General features: G+C 41.5%; 1 protein-coding gene across 2 annotated transcripts in view; it reads right to left on the bottom strand.

Moving 5' to 3' along the window:
• Positions 1–18,708, bottom strand: part of TENM2 (teneurin transmembrane protein 2) — a 996,821-nt gene that overhangs the window by 50,860 nt on the left and 927,253 nt on the right. For both annotated transcript variants that reach the window (XM_084636387.1, XM_084636388.1), the window contains one exon: positions 2,919–3,129. In XM_084636387.1, the coding sequence (XP_084492513.1) occupies positions 2,919–3,129 (211 nt within the window). The remainder of the gene's footprint in view (positions 1–2,918; positions 3,130–18,708) is intronic.

Here is an 18,708-nt window from a genome sequence, read left to right as displayed (position 1 = left end):
CAGGTTTGTGGATTGCAGTGCTGTTCCTGTGATTTTCTAGGCACTTAAGAGGCACCATGATGCTCAGCATCTCAGTGCCTAAGTCCCTTAGTGGATCCAGGCCTAAGTGATTGACGAGCCTAAGTCCTATTTTCAAAAAAGACTTATTCACTTAGGAACTAAGCAGCAATTAAATACCCATGACTGGCCTGGGTCAGCTCACTGAGGCTTGCAGGGATCGGGCTTGGGTGCTGTAGAATTGCTTTGTAGATGTTTGGGCTCAGGCTGGAGTCCAAGCTCTGGGACCCCATGACGGGGGTGGGCCCAGAACTCAGTACTCCAGTCCAAGCCTGAATCTCTAGGCAACAATTTTTAGCCCCACAGCCCAGACCCCACAAACCCATGTCAGATGACCTGGACCAGCTGTGGCCGTACCATAGGTCTTTTATTCCAGCATAGATGTGCTTGTAGGGGCAGATTTTCAAAGTTATTTAGGTTTCTAAGACGAAGATAGACACCTAGTGGGATTTTCAAAAGACCAAAGCAGATTGACTATCATTGAGAGTTACATGCTGAACCTGTTTAGCTGCTTTTGAAAATCTCACTAAGCGCTTATCTTCATCTTAAGGTCCCTAAATACCTTTGAAAATCTGGTCCTGAGTAAGTTAAGTCCCACTGATTTTCACGTTTGAAAATTTTATCTTAGGTGACTTGCAGCAACATTTTAAAACCAAGCCTGGGATTTTCAAAGGAGCCTCATTGACTTAGACACCCAAATTCAATCAAAATTGGGCACCTATATCCGTTGGGCACTTTTGAAAATCCCAGCCCATATCCACAAATGTACATCGTGCTATTTCTAAGTTAGAAGCTTGGAGAACAATTCGCTGGTTGCTTTTTAGCTTGTGATTTTTTAAAAACTTTTTATTTATTATGATGTTATTGTTTAGTAGGAATTGTTTTTATCATTATTAACCCCTTGTCCTCTCTCTAAAATTTATGCACACAAGGCCAAATTTAATTTTCCTGACAGGAACAAAGAGGAATTGATAGTGAATGTAAGCCAAGAATGAAATTTCAGACTTCCTGACCTTAGACATTGCAAGACCTACAGTTTGTAGCATGGGAGACTGACCACAGGCTCCTGCGCTACTGAGACACAGCGTGTGAGGAGAGTTAAAGTGGTAAAGATTTGGCATATATTTTTAGCATTAACTTTAACCCTCATTCAATTTGTCAGATTGTGTCACAGTTTCACTGTGAAACAAAATACAACTAGATATTCTAAACTGTATAAGCAAAGAGAGAGGATAAATATCTATTTCAATTTTACATTTTAAAGTCTGACCCTGACTGAAATCATGACATTTCTACTGATGTCAATGGAAGTTCTGGTTAAACTTAACTTTTGGCCTATTGACAGGATAGCTGCACTTACACTTTGTATGAGGCGCCATGGCTCAGTAGATAAGACATAGAACCGAGAGTCACAACACCTGGGCTCTTGTCAATTCAGCCACTGAACTGACCATATCCCTTCTGGATATGTCGCACAGCTTGGTTGCATTAGTTGATTTGTTTCTGCTCTTGGTCTGTTTTACTCCTTATGCACCAGTACAGCAAAAGGCCATTTTTAGTCTTATTTACAGAGTTGTTTCAGAGTAACAGCCGTGTTAGTCTGTATTCGCAAAAAGAAAAGGAGTACTTGTGGCACCTTAGAGGCTCAAATAAATTGGTTAGTCTCTAAGGTGCCACAAGTACTCCTTTTCTTTTTACAGAGTTGGTCAGTTAAGGCCAACAAACATTAAATTTACAGAATTTTTCATTTTTCAGACAGGTCACTTATTAATTGCTAGGGTTTTCTATAAAAGGAAAAGGAGTACTTGTGGCACCTTGGAGACTAACAAATATATTTGAGCATAAGCTTTCATGAGCTACAGCTCACTTCATCAGATGTCACCCATTGCTGTAGTATCTGAGCAGCACATAGATATAATGTAACAATGCTTTGTTTGGTACATAGGGAAATATTATCTCTACTTTACAGATGGAGAAACTGAGGTACAGACACATTTATGATTTGCCCAAGGTCACCCAGAAAGACTATGGAAGAATCAGGAATGAAAATCCAATTTCCTGATACCCAGTGCCATGCATTAGGCACAAGACCAGATGCAGCTCCCTCTTCAGCTTTGACTAGGAAGATATGAACATAATGAATTTATTCATCAATTTCTTAAAGTTTCCCTATGAAGGGCTAAAATGCAGACACAGTTGAATAATGTCTGTAAACAGGAAAACAGTTTTTTAAATCTTATACATGTTTTTTTTCAATCACATATAAATGAATGATGAATTGGCTTTTAGATTATTTATAAATAAAGAATTAGGAACTAAATGCAGAGCAGGCCCAGAGCTTAAAAGAAAAAGAAAAACTGATCTGATATGGTGGTTTTATAGTGGGTCAGCTAAAAGTAAAATGGATTTATATAATGAATAAATGATAAACCAAACCAAAGCTATCTACTTTCATTTATCTTTAAAAAATCTTAATTATTCCAAAGTTATATTTCAATATTTGTCTTATTCATACCACACAAAATACAATTGTCCTGTTAATTGAAAACTAGTATCCATTTTCTCCCGCAGTGTAAATCCTAGAGTTCTCATGAGTTAAAATTCCGAGCTACTCCTTCTCAGTATAGGGAACTTAGTGTTAGACTCTGCCAGAGTGATAGAACGCAAAGTGTAATGTTATGAAATAAAGGCAATATTAATAAATTGTGACAGAATGCCCTCAGTAGGATTGTTCCCTGAGACAGAAACAGATATAGCTGCTGAAAGCACCATTTCACATTAAAACATGAACAAAATCTCTGGGAGGGATGTTTCCATGCAGCGTATCCAGGCAGATGTAATGCAATATTTATGGCTGCTACCTGCTGTTGAAGGGATTTTCTCCTGGAATTATGTGAGTGCTGTCCTTCCCCACTAAGAGCTTGATTCGATCATAGAATGACTTCACAGCTGGAGAACCAGAGTGGCTCTGCTGTATGATGTCAAGAGGATCACGGGAACCACGGCACAGCAGGCTATTCTGACACGTAGACTGGAGGCAGCAGTCTGGATCCAAGCAGTCAGTGAGGCCATCTGAAAAGGGGGAAAATCAAAGTTCAGCCAGCTGTACTGTGCTACCAAATAATACTTAATGCACATCTTCAAAGCACTGCACACATTTTAACTGCTTAGTCCTTGCAATAGCTCAGGGAGGTGGGTTAAAAGTCATTGTACTCATTATATAGATGTGAAAGCTGAGGCTGAGATACTTTCTCAATCACCTCCATTGATTTTGATGAGGTTAACTGCTTGCTTACAGTAGTGTAAGTGAGAGGAGAGAGTCAGGGCCAGCGAAGCTAAGCAACTTCTTTGAGGCCACATAGCAGCTTAGAACAGTCGAACTGAACAAAGGATAGAGAATCCAAGGAGTTCTTTCCTAACCCTTTGTGTTGCCGGGTTTTCGCTTTTGCTTGTTGGAGGATCTGCTGTGGGTTTTACTTATTTTTTTGGAGGAGAGCGAAAGTGGGGATATTTTCATAACCCGATTAAAAGAAAAATTATATTCTCTGCCTATTTTTGCAAATTTATGAAAAAAATGGTGATGCTTCCCTTCAATTCAATTCTCTCCTTTCCCTTCCTCCACAAATTTGAATTGTTAGGCAACAGTGTGCTTGGATAAGAAGGGCTCAATCATACTGTTGTTGAGTTCAGTCAGCAAGCTCTGTATTATGTCATCCATCTCACCTGCCCTGAAGAAAATTCTAATCTACTTAGCAGCAGCAGAAATTAGAATGGAACCTTCAACTGGGAGATAGTTACCAACCACGCATCTTAGTCTGCTGAGTCAAAGTTGGCCCTACATTTAAAATACACTGTAACATAATTTTAGGCATTACCCTTTTCATTTGGTATAACTAACCTAACTGAAATGTGTAATTTTACTGCAGTTCCAGTGTAATTCAGCTATTAATGTCCAATTGTTTTAAAATATTACCTTCCTTTTAGCAAGCAAATGAGAAAGTTGCAGTTATTTACTGATGTAAAATTATGGAAACTAGCCACTCAGTTTGTAATACATTTAAGCTTGTAAAATTTCAGGTAGACTACTTTACTTTCAGAGATTCTCCCTCATATTAGAAATCTGGACATCACCTTAGGAAGCAATGAATGGCTTGGATACATACTGAATAATGTAGTCCACAATCATGCCAGTGGATTAGTTAAGACCCCATAATTATTTCCTTATAGTAAGACAGAATGAATATCCCCAAATCTTTTATCTTTTACCAAATTTTTGATATGAAAAAAGACTGACTGCATCAGGGGTAGAGGGGTCCTATTCAGAGCTTTCTGAATTTTGTAATTAGCATCTTATGTCCCATGGATTGTGCTTGAATTGAGTGATGGCAACTGCAATCAAAATGACTGCTTCTGATTTAAAAATAAAACTGCTGCGGTATGGTGGCAGTGTTTTCATTCAGCATCCATGGAAACTTCTTAAGTTAGATGAACTCCCTTGTTGTTAGAGCTATAGATTTCTTTAAGGTTAACGGCCTATTCACATTAGGAGCCCCATTTATCTTGGAGCCCCTTCCATCCTGGAGCTGGGAATTTTTTTTCTGCAATCCATTTACCACCCACTTTATATAATCAATGTGAGGCCATCATTGGGTTCAGATAATAACTCAAGACCATTTTCCTATTGAGCTTTGAGCCTTTCTTCCTCAGCACCCTGCTCTTTCTGGGTTTGTGACACCTTCACAACCATGAACTTAAAATTCTCTATTGTTTAGTTTGCACAGTGCTTTTATTCAGGCGACTGTCAGTCAAGAGAATCCTATCAACACATCTGAAATAGCAGAAGCAAAACATAGGATATAAATTACTCCCATCTACACATTTACATTTACCTGCTCAATGCTAGTGCACATTTTTGCTATGCCTGTTCTTATAGGTGAGCATATGTTATGACTATAACGACCTCATCATGCAGCATGATTATGGGCTGCTGCAGCCGAACACTTTTGACGACACCGTGAACTTTAAATTGGCACACCAATCTCCCAGTGGCCTGTCAGTCATGAGAATCACATCTTTATGCCAGCAAGCCCCCTTGGATATAGTCTGACATTGCAATCTTCAGTAAATTACCCTGTCACTGCCAATCTTACAGTTATCTCGCAAACAATCAAGCAGGCAATCAAACTGTTCTGAATTGCCAGTTCAGGACCTGGGAGGCTAGAAACATCTCCATTCAATACCAGTGAGAAACATGCATATCATTCCTTTGACAATGGATGATTTTATATCTCTCTCTATCTAGAGAGATAGAGATGTGTGTGTGTACACATATACTCCCCCCCACACACATTTACATACTTACGTCCTCAAAAAGGGCAAAAGTGTGCAATAATTTAATGTAAAATTTACACCTAATCTCTTTGTCTTGGACATCATACTACTTTTTAACATTTCCTAATTTACTCCACCTCACAAGGAATTTGAGGAGAATAAAAAGCTCCTTTAAATAAACCACAGCTAAATTACAGCATTACTTGGCAGTATACAATATACATAATCTTTAATGGTAATTTAAAGGGAATTTAAACATTGCTAAACATCCAAGAAATTAACTACAACCCACTATTCTCATCATGTTAATTTATTATGCTTATTATGTTAATTCAGATATGTTAGTAACCACATCTATGGAAGCAAGGACACTTCATTTAATTAAGATGATCATGATGGTCCCTTCTGACCTTATTTCAGAATAAAGACTGGGAATGGATGTGTCATTACACAAAGGAAAACTATTTCCCCATGTTTATTCCCCTGTTCCTCACACGTTCTTGTCAACAGCTGGAAATGGCCTACCTTGATCATCACTACAAAAGGTTTTTTTTCTCTCCTGCTGGTAATAGCTCACCTTACCTGATCACTCTTGTTACAGTGTGTATGGTAACATCCATTGTTTCATGTTCTCTGTGTATATAAAATCTCCCCTCTGTATTTTCCACTGCATGTATCTGATGAAGTGAGCTGTAGCTCATGAAAGCTTATGCTCAAATAAATTTGTTAGTCTCTAAGGTGACACAAGTACTCCTTTTCCTTCTGACCTTAAAGGCTATGAGTATTTTAGATCAGTGTGAAGCTTTGTGACTGGGAGGTAACTCTAAACTTGCATTACCCAGAGAGCTAGATCTAAGTGGATCTTAGCTGTTGTGGGGGAAAAAATACAAAACCCATAAAAGTATGGGGAAAAAAGGAACAACAAAGCATCTCAAAATCTACACGTAGGCTTAATCCAATTTTCCACTGACGTCAATGGAAGTTAGATCAGGCTGAGAGTACAGCTTGATCACACAAATCTAAAATAATAAGTTTAAAAGATCTAATTTCCAATGATTTGGAGTAGCAACAGCTAGCATATTTTAGGACATCCTCCATATCAAAAATCTGGGTGCCTAAATTGAAGAATTTATAGAAAATGTATCAAAACATGATAAGACAAAACGTGCACACACTGAAAACAAACACATGTAACTGGAAAAATTCTGCTGTCGTTTACACCTGTGCAACTCCACCTAAAAATATGGTCCCCGTGTAAAGGACAATGTCAGGGGACAGGGTGTCAGGCCATGTGTCCATCTGTGTTGTTGAGCCCGGGCTGTTAGAATGGTCCCTTGAGGCTCTGCGTTCAGGCTGCTTTCTATATTACACTGGGGACTGGCCCAGTATGTAACAGTGGCATAACTGAAAGTGGTATAAAGCCACCTTTGCAACCCCTAATAAATTGTGCTGGGTGCAAAAGGCCAGCCAATTTGCATTTCTATTCTATTTATGCCAAAATTTGCCATCCAGACACCTCATTTCATAACTATTTGCATTTACGGGCACAACTGGGTAATTAATTACATTGCAGTTTGTTTTTGTTTTCTTTAATTACATTTAAACTGGAATGGGAACGTTTGTCTGCCTCTGCCAATATACACCCGCATCACCAAATCAACAATATTAGTTAGTTCTTAAAAAAAGAGCTTTCATAACAACATACTCTTGTAACACAAAACTCTGCAATGAACATTTTCTTTGTTTCTATTGCAGATTAGTTTGAGGTTTTGTTCCAGAGTTTTGATGGATTCAGGACCTTATAGACAGGACTAAGCACTTTTATATTGTTAATCCAGTGACAGAAGCTTTAATTGGTTTCACCCAGGCACTGTTTTTCTTCACAGCAGACATATCAGAGTTTAAAGTGGATGCAATGCCTGTTAGCAGAGTTCTGAACCGCTCTTACCTACACGCCAGGGGAAACTACTGTATATGGGTGTCAGAATGATGCTGCATCCCTTCCAACAATTTAAAAGTCAGAGTGAAATAACTGAAAGTACTCTTGACTTGGCTTTAACCTGGAGAAGAATGAAATAGGAAACTGATTTGATTTAAACAGGCAGCACAAGATTAGCTCTTCTTGAATATTCAGATTATCAAGATTTTTAGCAACTGACAGGGTGTTCATTTTAAAGACTTTAAAATTTTACCCATTTCTTTGCCTATTGTTAAATGATGCATATGCATTATTACAGATCAAATGCTTTGATCTAGCCCTGCTGCACAACAGCAGAATTTTAAAATATTAACTTGTGTACTTGTATATTTTGAATTTCTGGAGCAATTAGTTATTTTTTCCTCTTGATTAGTGTCCTCATTACAAGACTTAAAAAGTTTAGAGCACAGATAGCGATATCTTCCTCCAGGTGGGCTGCCGACACATTTGTGACCCCTCACTATTCCTTTCTCTTCTCTTCTGAGTGACATTTCTGATTACACGTGGAAAAGAAATGCTATAATGACCCTCAAGAATTGCTTCTACATACCTGTCTGCCCTCTAATATTGAGAGAGACAACGATGCTCCAACAATACTCTTGCAATGTGCACCCACAAAAATCATTCCCCTTATTCTATGATAAATTGTTCCTTGGCCATGTTGACTATTGGCTCTTGCTTATGGCTTCCTGGCCATGTTCACCACTTGAGGTTAAGGCCAGACAGGACCCCTTCTTCTGCTACAGCCCCTTTCTGCCAACTAAGCATCTCAGTAGAGTTAACTTTTGCGCTACTACAGAATTCCACGTCACTGGAATTTACATCACTTTGCCTTTATACCAATCATCCAATTTCTGTGCTTATGTGAGTTGGCACAGGATTTTGTCCTATAGGGTGAAACTACAATGGATTATTGACGGCAAGGAAAGAGCTGCAAGGACCTTACAATTTTGTCATGGAAGATTTTCTGTCCTAGAACACATATGTAACAACAAAGTCCTGTATTAACACATAGAAGAAAAATTTTGGTTGACAGAAGGTTGAAAGAAGACGACAACAAGAAGATTGTTTTCCTTATCCCATTTAGCACAAAGCCAAAATCACAGAGACAAACTCAAAGTGACACGGTCCCTATTGAAATTGGTGCTTTGGCACTACGAGTGGGAGCATACAGACATTTAAACAGTCATGCACATATGTTAGTGGTGGTGATAGCTTATGTCTTGCTGACAGTCAATACAAAATTTATAGCATTCAGGCCTTGAAAGAGAGCTCCTAGGTCACTCGTGGCTCTGACTCAGACAAACAATTTTCCTATCTTAGATCCAAGAATAATTAACAAACTCGACTGTGTGCGTGTGTATAAAATGTCTATATGGCACACATATATAGTTATTGGGTCAGTTAGAATAAGGTTTAGGGCCAAATTCTCTGCCATTGGAAATGGGCAGAACTCCACTGAAATGTATTGGGTATAACTCTGCCTGAACAGGACAAAAGTGATAGCAGCTGAAAAGAGGAAGCACCTAGAGAAGGACCTGGGGCCCGTGTCTTCTGGCTCTATTGAGGGAGTTTGCCCTTTGCCAAAATAATTTTCATGCAGGCTCAATGCTTTGCTAGCTCTACCCCTATTCCTTGATTCTCAGATAGAGGTCTTTTCCGTCTATGCCTAACCAAGAGCCTGTGCTACGTTCATCTATGCTTTTGCCGCCAAAAGGCTGGATTACTGCAATACATTGTGCCTATGACTTTCCTTGGAAACGTCAGCCAGCACAGAATGCTGCTCTGTGTCCTAATTGGGGCAGCATGCTATGAGCATATCACACCTATCCTCCACACTCTGCCCTGACTTCTTGTAGTTTTCACTTCCACATAAAATTCAAGATGTTTGTTATGTTTAAACCCCTGTGTGGCCTGGGACCAGCCTAGTTGAGAAAAGGGAATTATAGCAATGAGTTTGTTGAGTTAAGTGGTCCTGATCAGTATTCTTTATAGGTACTCATGCACCCTGTGTGCCTGGGACCAGATATTATTCAATAGCAGTGTCCATTGGTACACACGTGCACACCACACTTCCTCATATTGTGAGCTGAGGGCACAAGTGGTGGCAGAGATTGCCTCAGTTCCTACTCTACCATGAATCACCTGAGGATCCAAAGCATGGGGGAAGGAGGTTGGGTTTTGAATACCTATAGGGACCACACATTTTGAAGAACTCCAGTTACTATTGGGTAAGTGTGACAAAGCTCTGTCCTTGCCTCAGTGGGTCCTGCGTTTCCTGGCAGATTTTGCTAGCCTCAGAGGCTCACTGTGACCCTCCACATAACCCTTCTTTCTCTAGAGACAAGGATCACAGTCTACTGAGCCATTTTCATCATAAGCCAGCAAGGGAGATGAGGAGAAGTTATTCTTCCTTGCACAGTCTCTGTTGTTTCCCAGTCTCAGTGATTAATCAGGGGGCAAAGGGGGGGGGGAGAGGGAGCCCGGGTCCACCCTCTACTCCAGGCTCCAGCCCCGGAACCCTCATAGTATCAGCTATGGTAGCTGACCCTTTAGAAACATGACATGTACAATTCCCTGGGCTACTTCCCCGACAGCAGCCCTCACTACCTCAAGCTCCACTTCACCCTTACCTCAGGGCCTCTTTCCTTGTGCCTGATATGGTGTGTACTACTCTGCCTCTCCAATAGCACAACTTCCTTCCACAGCTCCTGACATGCACACCCACCTGACTGACTGGGAGGCTTGAACTAGTTTCAGCCAGCCCCTGATTGGCTTCAGGTGTCCCAATCAACCTAGCATTCTCCCTGCCTTCTGGAAAGTTCTTAATTGTCCCCAGGTATCTTAACTGACCTGGAGCAGCTTCCATTTCACTTAACCTGGTACCAGGGATTTGTTTAGCCTGGAGCTAATATATCTATCTCCCACTACTTTTCTATAGCCATCTGGCCTTGCCCCGTCACAGTAAGTAACTTCCCTTTTTTTTTTTTCCAGTGCTGGTCCCTATGGTTGTTCACTGTGAGCAATTCCAAAGCAGTTCCTTTTTAAGAGGAGGGTGTGAGAAGGTATCTGGCACATCAGTTGGCAGCATTGCTGAACCAAAGGATGCATCATCTGCTGAGACTTGGGTCGGGGCACAGTGCCTGGTTAATGTTTGGACTGAACTCCAAGTAGCTGCTCTGCAGATTTCACATAGGAGGACACCTTGCAGTGATGCCATGAGGCAGCTTGTGCTCTAGTTCAGTGAGCTTTGGTGCCACACAGAGGAGTTTCTGCAAGCTGATAGCATAGGAGGATTCAACCCAAGACCCACTTCAAGAGTGTCCGAGAAGAGATGGCGTCACCCTTCATTCTCTCAGCAAATAAAATGAACAGCTGAGGAGGTCTCTGAACTGGTTTTGTCTGATCCCAGTCAAAAACAAGGGCCCTTCGAACATCTACAGAGAGTAATCTCCTGCCATCTCTAGTGTTGTGAGGTTTCAGGGTGTATAAATAGTTTGATTCAAATGGAAGTCTGATGGGACCTTGAGAATAAACTTAGGATGTAGTTGGAGGAATACCTTTTCTCTGTGAAAGTGGATCTACCATGAGGGCACAAAACTCACCTACCCTCCTAGCTGAAGTAATTGCTGTCAAGAAGGTCACCTTCATCAATAAATATAGGAAAGAGCTGGAAACCAGGGTGGCCTCAGAAGTGCTGCTTGTACTAAGTTCAGATCTCAGGAGATGTAGGTCGAGATACTGGAAGGAAAGTTCTGACAATGCCTTTAAGGAATCAGGCTGTAATGGGCTGAGAAAAAACAAAATAGCTCTCTGTAGGAGGGTGAAATGCATTGATAGTTACAAGATTCACTCTCTGTGAGCTGCTCAAAATCCCAGTGCCTTTAGGGAGAGGAGATAGTTCAACAGGGACATTCTGACTCTTCTGGAGAGAGGTAATGTTTATGGCACCACAGGGTGTGGGAGAGGCCAGGTGCAGGGCCAGGGTGAACCAAAACTAGGAAGGCCACCATATGCTATTAGAGTTACTGTGCTCTGGATCTTTCGGAGGCAGTAGGCATCGGGGGATAGGAAAGAAGGCATACAATAATGGTTCTGACCAAGGATATAGGAAGGCATCCCCTCTGGAGTCATAACCCTGGCCGGAGTGAGAGCATAAGCATTTATTTTCTTGGGTGGCAAAAAGGATCCAGGATGAGAATCCTTGAAGAGTGGTCCTTGTTGAAATTCTTACTGAGCTTGTCTGCCAGGGAATTCATGACTCCTGCAATATGTACTGCTGAAAGGGTGATGTTGTGCTGGATGCACCAGTTCAATAGGTGGATCACATCCCTGCATGGTGGTGGGGACCTTGCTCTTCCCTGTTTGTTTATATAATAAACAGCAGTCATGTTGTCTGACCTGATTTGGATGTGAGTAGACTGAATGATGGGTAGGAAGCATCTGCACCCCTTGCTGACAGACCATAGTTCTAGCAGGTTGATATGTGTTGGGGTTCCTTTGAGACCTCTTCCATTTGGTTCTCCAAGAATTCAGTCCAACTCTAGTCTCATCACTCAGGTTCCTTCATTAGGCATAAAATGAAGCTACACTGAGTTGATCAGACTCACACATGAGGGTGATTATAGGGTGTATGACACATCTAAAGTTACACAGAAACCCTCTTCCTTTATACATATTTACACATCACATTGACTATACATTGTATCACACGTTTTTGTGTTTGGCTTAGTTCAGGGGTTCTCAAACTGGGGGTCAGGATCCCTCAGGGGGTCACGAGCTGTCAACCTCCACCCCAACCCTGCTTTGCCTCCAGCATTTATAATGATGGTAAATATATAAACAAGTGTTTTTAATTTATAAGGGGGTGGGGGTTGCACTCAGAGGATTGCTATGTGAAAGGGGTCACCAGTAAAAAAAGTTTGAGAATCACTGGCTTAGTTACTTTGTAGAAACCAATCCCTGTACAGCATGCTCTGTCAATGCACTGTCCCTGTACAGTTTTTCTCTCTATCACATCTTTACATTCCTGACTTATCTGATCTACCGTTCTCTTGTCCATTGTAAATGATTTCCTGGGTATTCCCCCTTACCTTAATTAGCACAGACATTCTGTTGTCCGCCTGCTGATCTATTTACCTCCCTGTTCTTTACTCCCACAAAATGAAGCCTCCCCTTATGTCCAATTACTCATGTCAAGCGACGCCTACAATATGGAGTGTGGACTTCTGCGGGATCCACAAGCCTTGGGCTATGTGATCATCCAGATGTGCTCCCCAACCCAGGAGAGATGTGTTGGCAATAAGTGTGAGGGCTGAGGTGGATTTGGGCATTGAGGTCCCTCAAGGCTAGAAACCTGTACAGTGGTAATTATGTTTTGGCCATGGTTGAGTCCAGGGCTGCTCCAATAAACTCTATAGTCCAGGTAGGTGTTAAAGCAGACTTTCCTGGATTGACTTGGAGTCACCAGAACTGGCTCAGATCTTGCAGAGTGGTCGCTGCTATCTGTACTTCTGGGTGGGACCGGTCCTTGTGCAGCCAGTCATTGAGGTAGGGAAATATGTGACAGCCAAGCTTGCAGAATTGGGCTGCCACCATTGCTATGAATTTGTGAAAATACCCTAACCCCAGGGCCTGTTGATAGCCCAAAGGTGAGTATCTTGTACTGGAAGTGGTCTGTGCCCACCGTAAAGGGCAGAAATCTCTCTTGGGCCAAGTGTATATTGATGTGGGAAATGTAATCTTTCAGATCGAGAGCCACAAAATAGTTTTTCATTCAGTGATGGGATTATGACAGCCAGTGTAACCATTTTGAATCTTGTGTGACAAATAAGACATTCAACTATCAGAGGTCCAGGATTGGCCTCCAATCCCTACCCCAAGTCTTCTTCTGAACTAGGAAGTACCTGGAGTAAAAACCCTTCCCTCTGTATTCAGGAAGTACAGACTATATGGCTCCTAGCTGGATCAAGGAGTTCACTTCCAGTATGAGAATCCTCTTGTGAGAGGGGTCTCTGAAGGAGGATTGGCGCGGGAGGAGGGCACTGGGAGGTGAGGTGGACAGGAATTCAATGGAATAGTCAGTAGAAATAATGTCCAAGATCCATTTGTCCAAGGTTAAGGTCTGTCATCATAGAAGGAAATAGGCTAGGCGACTGCCAAACAGGGGTGAAGGTGGTGACAGAACAACTGGCTGGCTCTTGATCCAACAAAATGCCTTTTTAGAAGGCTGAGGAGTCTGGAGGGAAGATAGTGGGTGTGTTCCAGAGAGTATTTAATGAACAAGCAGTGGTTGTTGAACTTCAGCATCCACCACCTGTCCATTAAACTCTGTCTGGAACATTCCAACACCAGCATCAACTTTCTGGACACTTTCAACAATGGTACCCTACAGACAAGTTATACAAGAAACCCTCAGATCACCACACCTACCTTCATGGGTCCCACACATGTTTATCACACCACGTGGTGTACCCTCATTCAGTGCACTAAATGCCCCAATAGCAACTATGTGGGGGAAACCAAACAATCACTACGCTCTCAAATGAACTCACACAGGAAAATTATAAGACAAAAACACCATAACACCTATGGGTGAACTCTTTTCACAAAGCAATCATTCCATATCTGACCTATCAGTCCTCATCCTCAAAGGAAACCTGCACAACACTTTCAGAAGATGAGCCTGGAAGTTTAAATGCATAACTTTGCTAGACATTAAAAATCATGGACTGAATAGAGACACTGGATTTATGGCTTATTACAATAGTTTATAACCCACTAAATTCCCCTCAACTGCTCCCCCACCACTTTCCTCCCTATGAATGTTCCCTTGAAATATGTATTAACTACTTAAGCTAAACAATCTGTTCCATCTTGTATTTAGCAGTGACGCTCTGATTAAGTTTCCCAGACCTGAAGAAGAGCTCTGTGTAAGCTCAAAAGCTTGTCTCTCTCACCAACAGAAGGTGTCCAGTAAAAGCTATTACCTCAACTACCTTTTCTCTCTACAAATCCACAAGACTTAAAGCTAAGTAGCTAAAAGAAAGAACACAAATAAAAATACACAATTATTTACAAGTAAATGTTGAGTGGAATTAGAGAATACAGACACAGGAGGGTTCCCTCCCAAACCACAAGCAGAAGAACAGGAACTGAAGATGTGGGCAGTCTGTGTCGATACTTATGCCATAGATTCACAGCACAAAGAGGCATAGCACACAGGTGCAAACCAATGGACACTGCGATTGAAGAATTTTCAGTCCCAGGAGCATGGAGTGCATTCACACCTACAGTGAATACCCACAGGGCCAGCGCTTAGAAGTACTACCTCTCCCCTCTATGCCCAACTGCTATGACTAAAATCAACAGGATAGAACTTTGTAGAGCAGGCTCAGTGGAGGGCTCTCTGAGAGTTCACCAGAGCCAGGGTTTGGTGACCTTCAGAATATAGTTCCAGGAGGATTTCTTCAGTTAGGGTGTTTTGCTAAATATTTCTAAAAAAGGTTAGGGAGAGAAGGATGCAGCTACTAAGAGTCCTAAAGGCAGAAGTCTCTTTGAGGACTGTAAGGGCAAATTATGTAGTTTGTAGTAATTTGTGAAGCATCAATATGCCAAAGTGAATGGGGCCATTATAGTGAGAGATGGAAAAGGCCTGTCAGATTATCAAAAAACTTGTCCTTTTCCCTGGAAATGCAGGATTATTTCCTACAGCATATTTTTCTAGCACAAGTCCCATGGTATAGTGTGACCCTCTCCCCAGGGAGACTATTCCACAGACTTATACCTCTGACTGTCAAGAAGTTTTATCTTCAGATTCAGCCTAAATGTTCACTTTCATAACTAGAACCTGTTACTGCTAATTATACCCACATGAATTGTACTAAATAATTCCTCACCATCCTTGATGTTACCACATCAAACTTTTACAGACTGGCATTTCCCCCATTAGCTGGTGCTTAACCAAGCTGAAGAAATGTTTGTACACAATTACATGGATTTATATGATTCCATTTTAAGCCCTGACAAAGGCCTCTTGTGGGCCAGTCAGAATGCTCTGAGAACTGCAAACCTAACTCAGAGGACAGGCTATATTTCAGAAGAGTGTAAGCCATAACCTATGGTAAGGAACAGTATGGTCCCAAGAAGAGCCCTCTCCCCCCCCCGGTGCAATGTTTCTTGGAGTGCAGTTAAAGCTCCCGCAGCAAGTGGTTAGCTCTGCAGGTCAGTGGGGAGTGGGTGGGGCCACTGAGCTACACCTTTTTTGCCTACTTTGAGGAATCTAGTTCTCATGATGGCAATAGATTCACAGGGTTCATGTACTCAGAGGAAAACAATGTCTATTATTGTGCTAAGGAGCCAAAGGTGGAGAGAGGAAGAGAAGGCTGGGGAGCTACTACCTGAATACTTTTTAACTTGTGCCCTCTAACCTAATCATGCTTCTGACCCAACTATGTCCACAGCACCTGGGTCATCTTTGAGAACTTGGAAGACATGTTGAGTGCTCTCCTCGAAATTCACACTCCAAACCCACACCCCCTTGGCACACAGGAGACCCAGAGAGCTATAACCAAAACCGATCTTTAAAACAAACAAACCAACAAACAAACGTGCACTCAACTGCAACTTGTGCCTGAGCACCCAAGGGGTACTGTACCTGTGCAAGCTTTGGCACCTGTAGGCCTTAATTTCCCTGCCTTGGTTTCTCCAATTGCTTGCATGAGTATAATAATATATAGTTACCTACTCCATAGGGCTATTATGAGGATCAGTTAGTTAATGTTTAGAAATATGCTTTGAAGATGCCATATGCACAAGTCACTTTATTAAGTTTAAACACACACACAAGCATGCACACACAGATTCACTGGCTCTTGCTAAACTTTTTCAAAAGCCATCTTTGACAGAGATGCCACATTAAGTTTATTAAAAGTTTCCGCAATATTTCTCCACCAAAACGATCAATAACAGATTTCAAGTATTCAGTACATCAGATAGTCTAAAGATGACTATGTGCGCTATGTCCATTGTATTGACTCTGGGGAGTCTTTCTGTTCCCAAAGTATTGTGGGTATTTGTATTGAGAACCTCATAAAATCTTTTGTCTGTGCTGAATTAGAGACCCCTGCTGAGGCAATGCTTGTTGAGGCAAGCTAAAGTACATGATTTGCTTTTGTGCTGTGAAATACTTGTATTATCTTAAATGTCACAAGCCTGATGCAGTATCAAATCACAGGATTCACACTTCTCTAAAAGCAAAGCTTGTCCAAATGCTTATTTCAGCAGGGCAAGTTTCATTTAATTTCAGAAATGACGTTTTCTAAGCAAACTCAAATACACAACCTTTCAATAGGTCAAATACACTGCCCAGAACGTTGTATTGTTCCAGAAATGCATTTCATCCTTGAACTGAAGAAAACCTCACACTGGAGCAGATAACTCACTTTCTCTTGTTCACTATCTTTAGTCTATTGTGCCAAGCAGAATTAACACTGACTGCATTTCATAGTGAGCGCTACAGCTGTACAGTAACATATCGAGGGACAAAATATCCCCTCTGAGAAGCGCACAACTCTGCAAAGCCCACTGGAATGGTGTGTGCATGTATCCAGGGGCAGAAGTTTGCCCTGAGTCACCAAACTAGAACTAACTTGGGAAGGGATTTATAAAAGAAAAGAAGTAGAAGAAACTCCTGGTTTGTCCAGCAAACAGTGTGGATTCAATTCTATTCTATTCTACTTAACATTTATACTCCATCTGTTGTGATTTGGGGTTTTTTCTTCAATGCCTTTGGAGAATTAAGCTTTTGGATGAAGTGTGTTCTGTGAGGAAATATAACCAGTAGTAGGGCACAGTCAATTTTGGGGTTTTCTGATTACTCCTATTCTCTGTACCCCTATTCCAATCCAAAGCAAATTTACCATAAAAGTCTAAAGGATGCAGAAGCTCAGCTTTTAAAGAAAGCAGCAGAAGGCAACAAGTTGGGGTGATTCCCTCATTTGGAACTCACTTCCTGGCCAGAGACAGAATCTAGCCAGCTCTGAGGCTTTATGTAAGCCTCTCTTCCCACTCCTATAATATTTTGCTTTGCATTTGATTAATTGATTTTATTTTGTCCATTTTGTTTTTCCTCTCTGCAATGGCAGCGCTTAAGTGCCTTGGCAGTAAGAGCTATAAGAAGGAGTAAAATAAATATAAAAGGATATGGAAAGTTAAGGGTTAAATTATGGCTCCAAGAGCCAGTCAAATACTTAGGGGTATAGCCTAGAATGTAGCATGTAAATTGTGGTTGAGGGAACTGTTATGCCAGCATAAAGCCCCTAGGAGGCTGGGGATGGCGGTGGAAATGGGAGCCCACTGTAAAGCAGCACTTTCTACAGCTGTGGACCATGTTTAGTATGCTCTCTTTAGCATTCCTCTCCCCTGGTGGGAGGTGATCCCCTTGCCAGAAATGGAGTACAGCTACCAGTGCTAGATACTGTTCCATCCAGCTCAGAGTGCAGGGAATACAAGCGTTGTGGCCGCCCCTTGCATGGGTGCAGAGGAGGAAAGGAGTACCTCTATTCTCCCGTCTTGCTCACCTGCTCACGGCAGACACAATTTGGCATCACAGAAGAAAAGCTCTGGTGGGCTTAGACATACAAAGCAGCGTTAGACGTCTGCAAGCAATATGACAAAAAAGAAGACTAAAGGCAAGAATGCAGATCCAGGTAAGAGGAGTTTAGGGGAACGGGAGAGAAGAGAAGATCTTGGGGAGAGCAGCCCTGGGAAGGAGAGAACCTCTGGAAAAAGTAAGAGCTGTTTTTGGCTCAGACAGGGAGAGAGTTCTCACTTACTATGCTGTGCGATACAAAAGATTTTAGAGTTTAGTGGACAGTCAGCAGTCATGATGGGCCTCAAAGCTAACTTGACCCTCATTGCTTCACTGATCCCTGCCAACTGCACTGGGACACTTCCAGACTACAGAGAGCAGAGCACAATGAAAACATATCCATTTTCTCACTCAGGCATTAGTGGGTATTTAACATTTGAGAGCACTCTTCATACAACATTTGCTGTTTATTTGTTCAGCATTTTATGGGCACCAAATAATAATCATAATAAAAAATAAAATCCCAACAAACCCAGAAACAACAAACCAGCACAGAAGTGACTGAAACAACACAGAGCTAAAGAGCTGTTCCAGTATTTTGTACTTACACAAGGATTTGCATTTTACAAGCATTTTACAAACATTAGCAAAATAATCCTCACTGTCTTCCTGTGTGGTACATACACATTATCATCCTCCTCTTACAAACAGGGAAACTAAGCTAAGACCAGCACTTTCAAACTTGGGTGCC

This window comes from Lepidochelys olivacea (genome assembly GCF_965140295.1).
Source record: "Lepidochelys olivacea isolate rLepOli2 genome assembly, chromosome: 8".
Taxonomy (NCBI): Eukaryota; Metazoa; Chordata; order Testudines; family Cheloniidae; genus Lepidochelys; species Lepidochelys olivacea.
The sequence above is the reverse complement of the archived record's forward strand: the minus strand, read 5'-3'. Positions and strand labels throughout refer to the sequence as shown.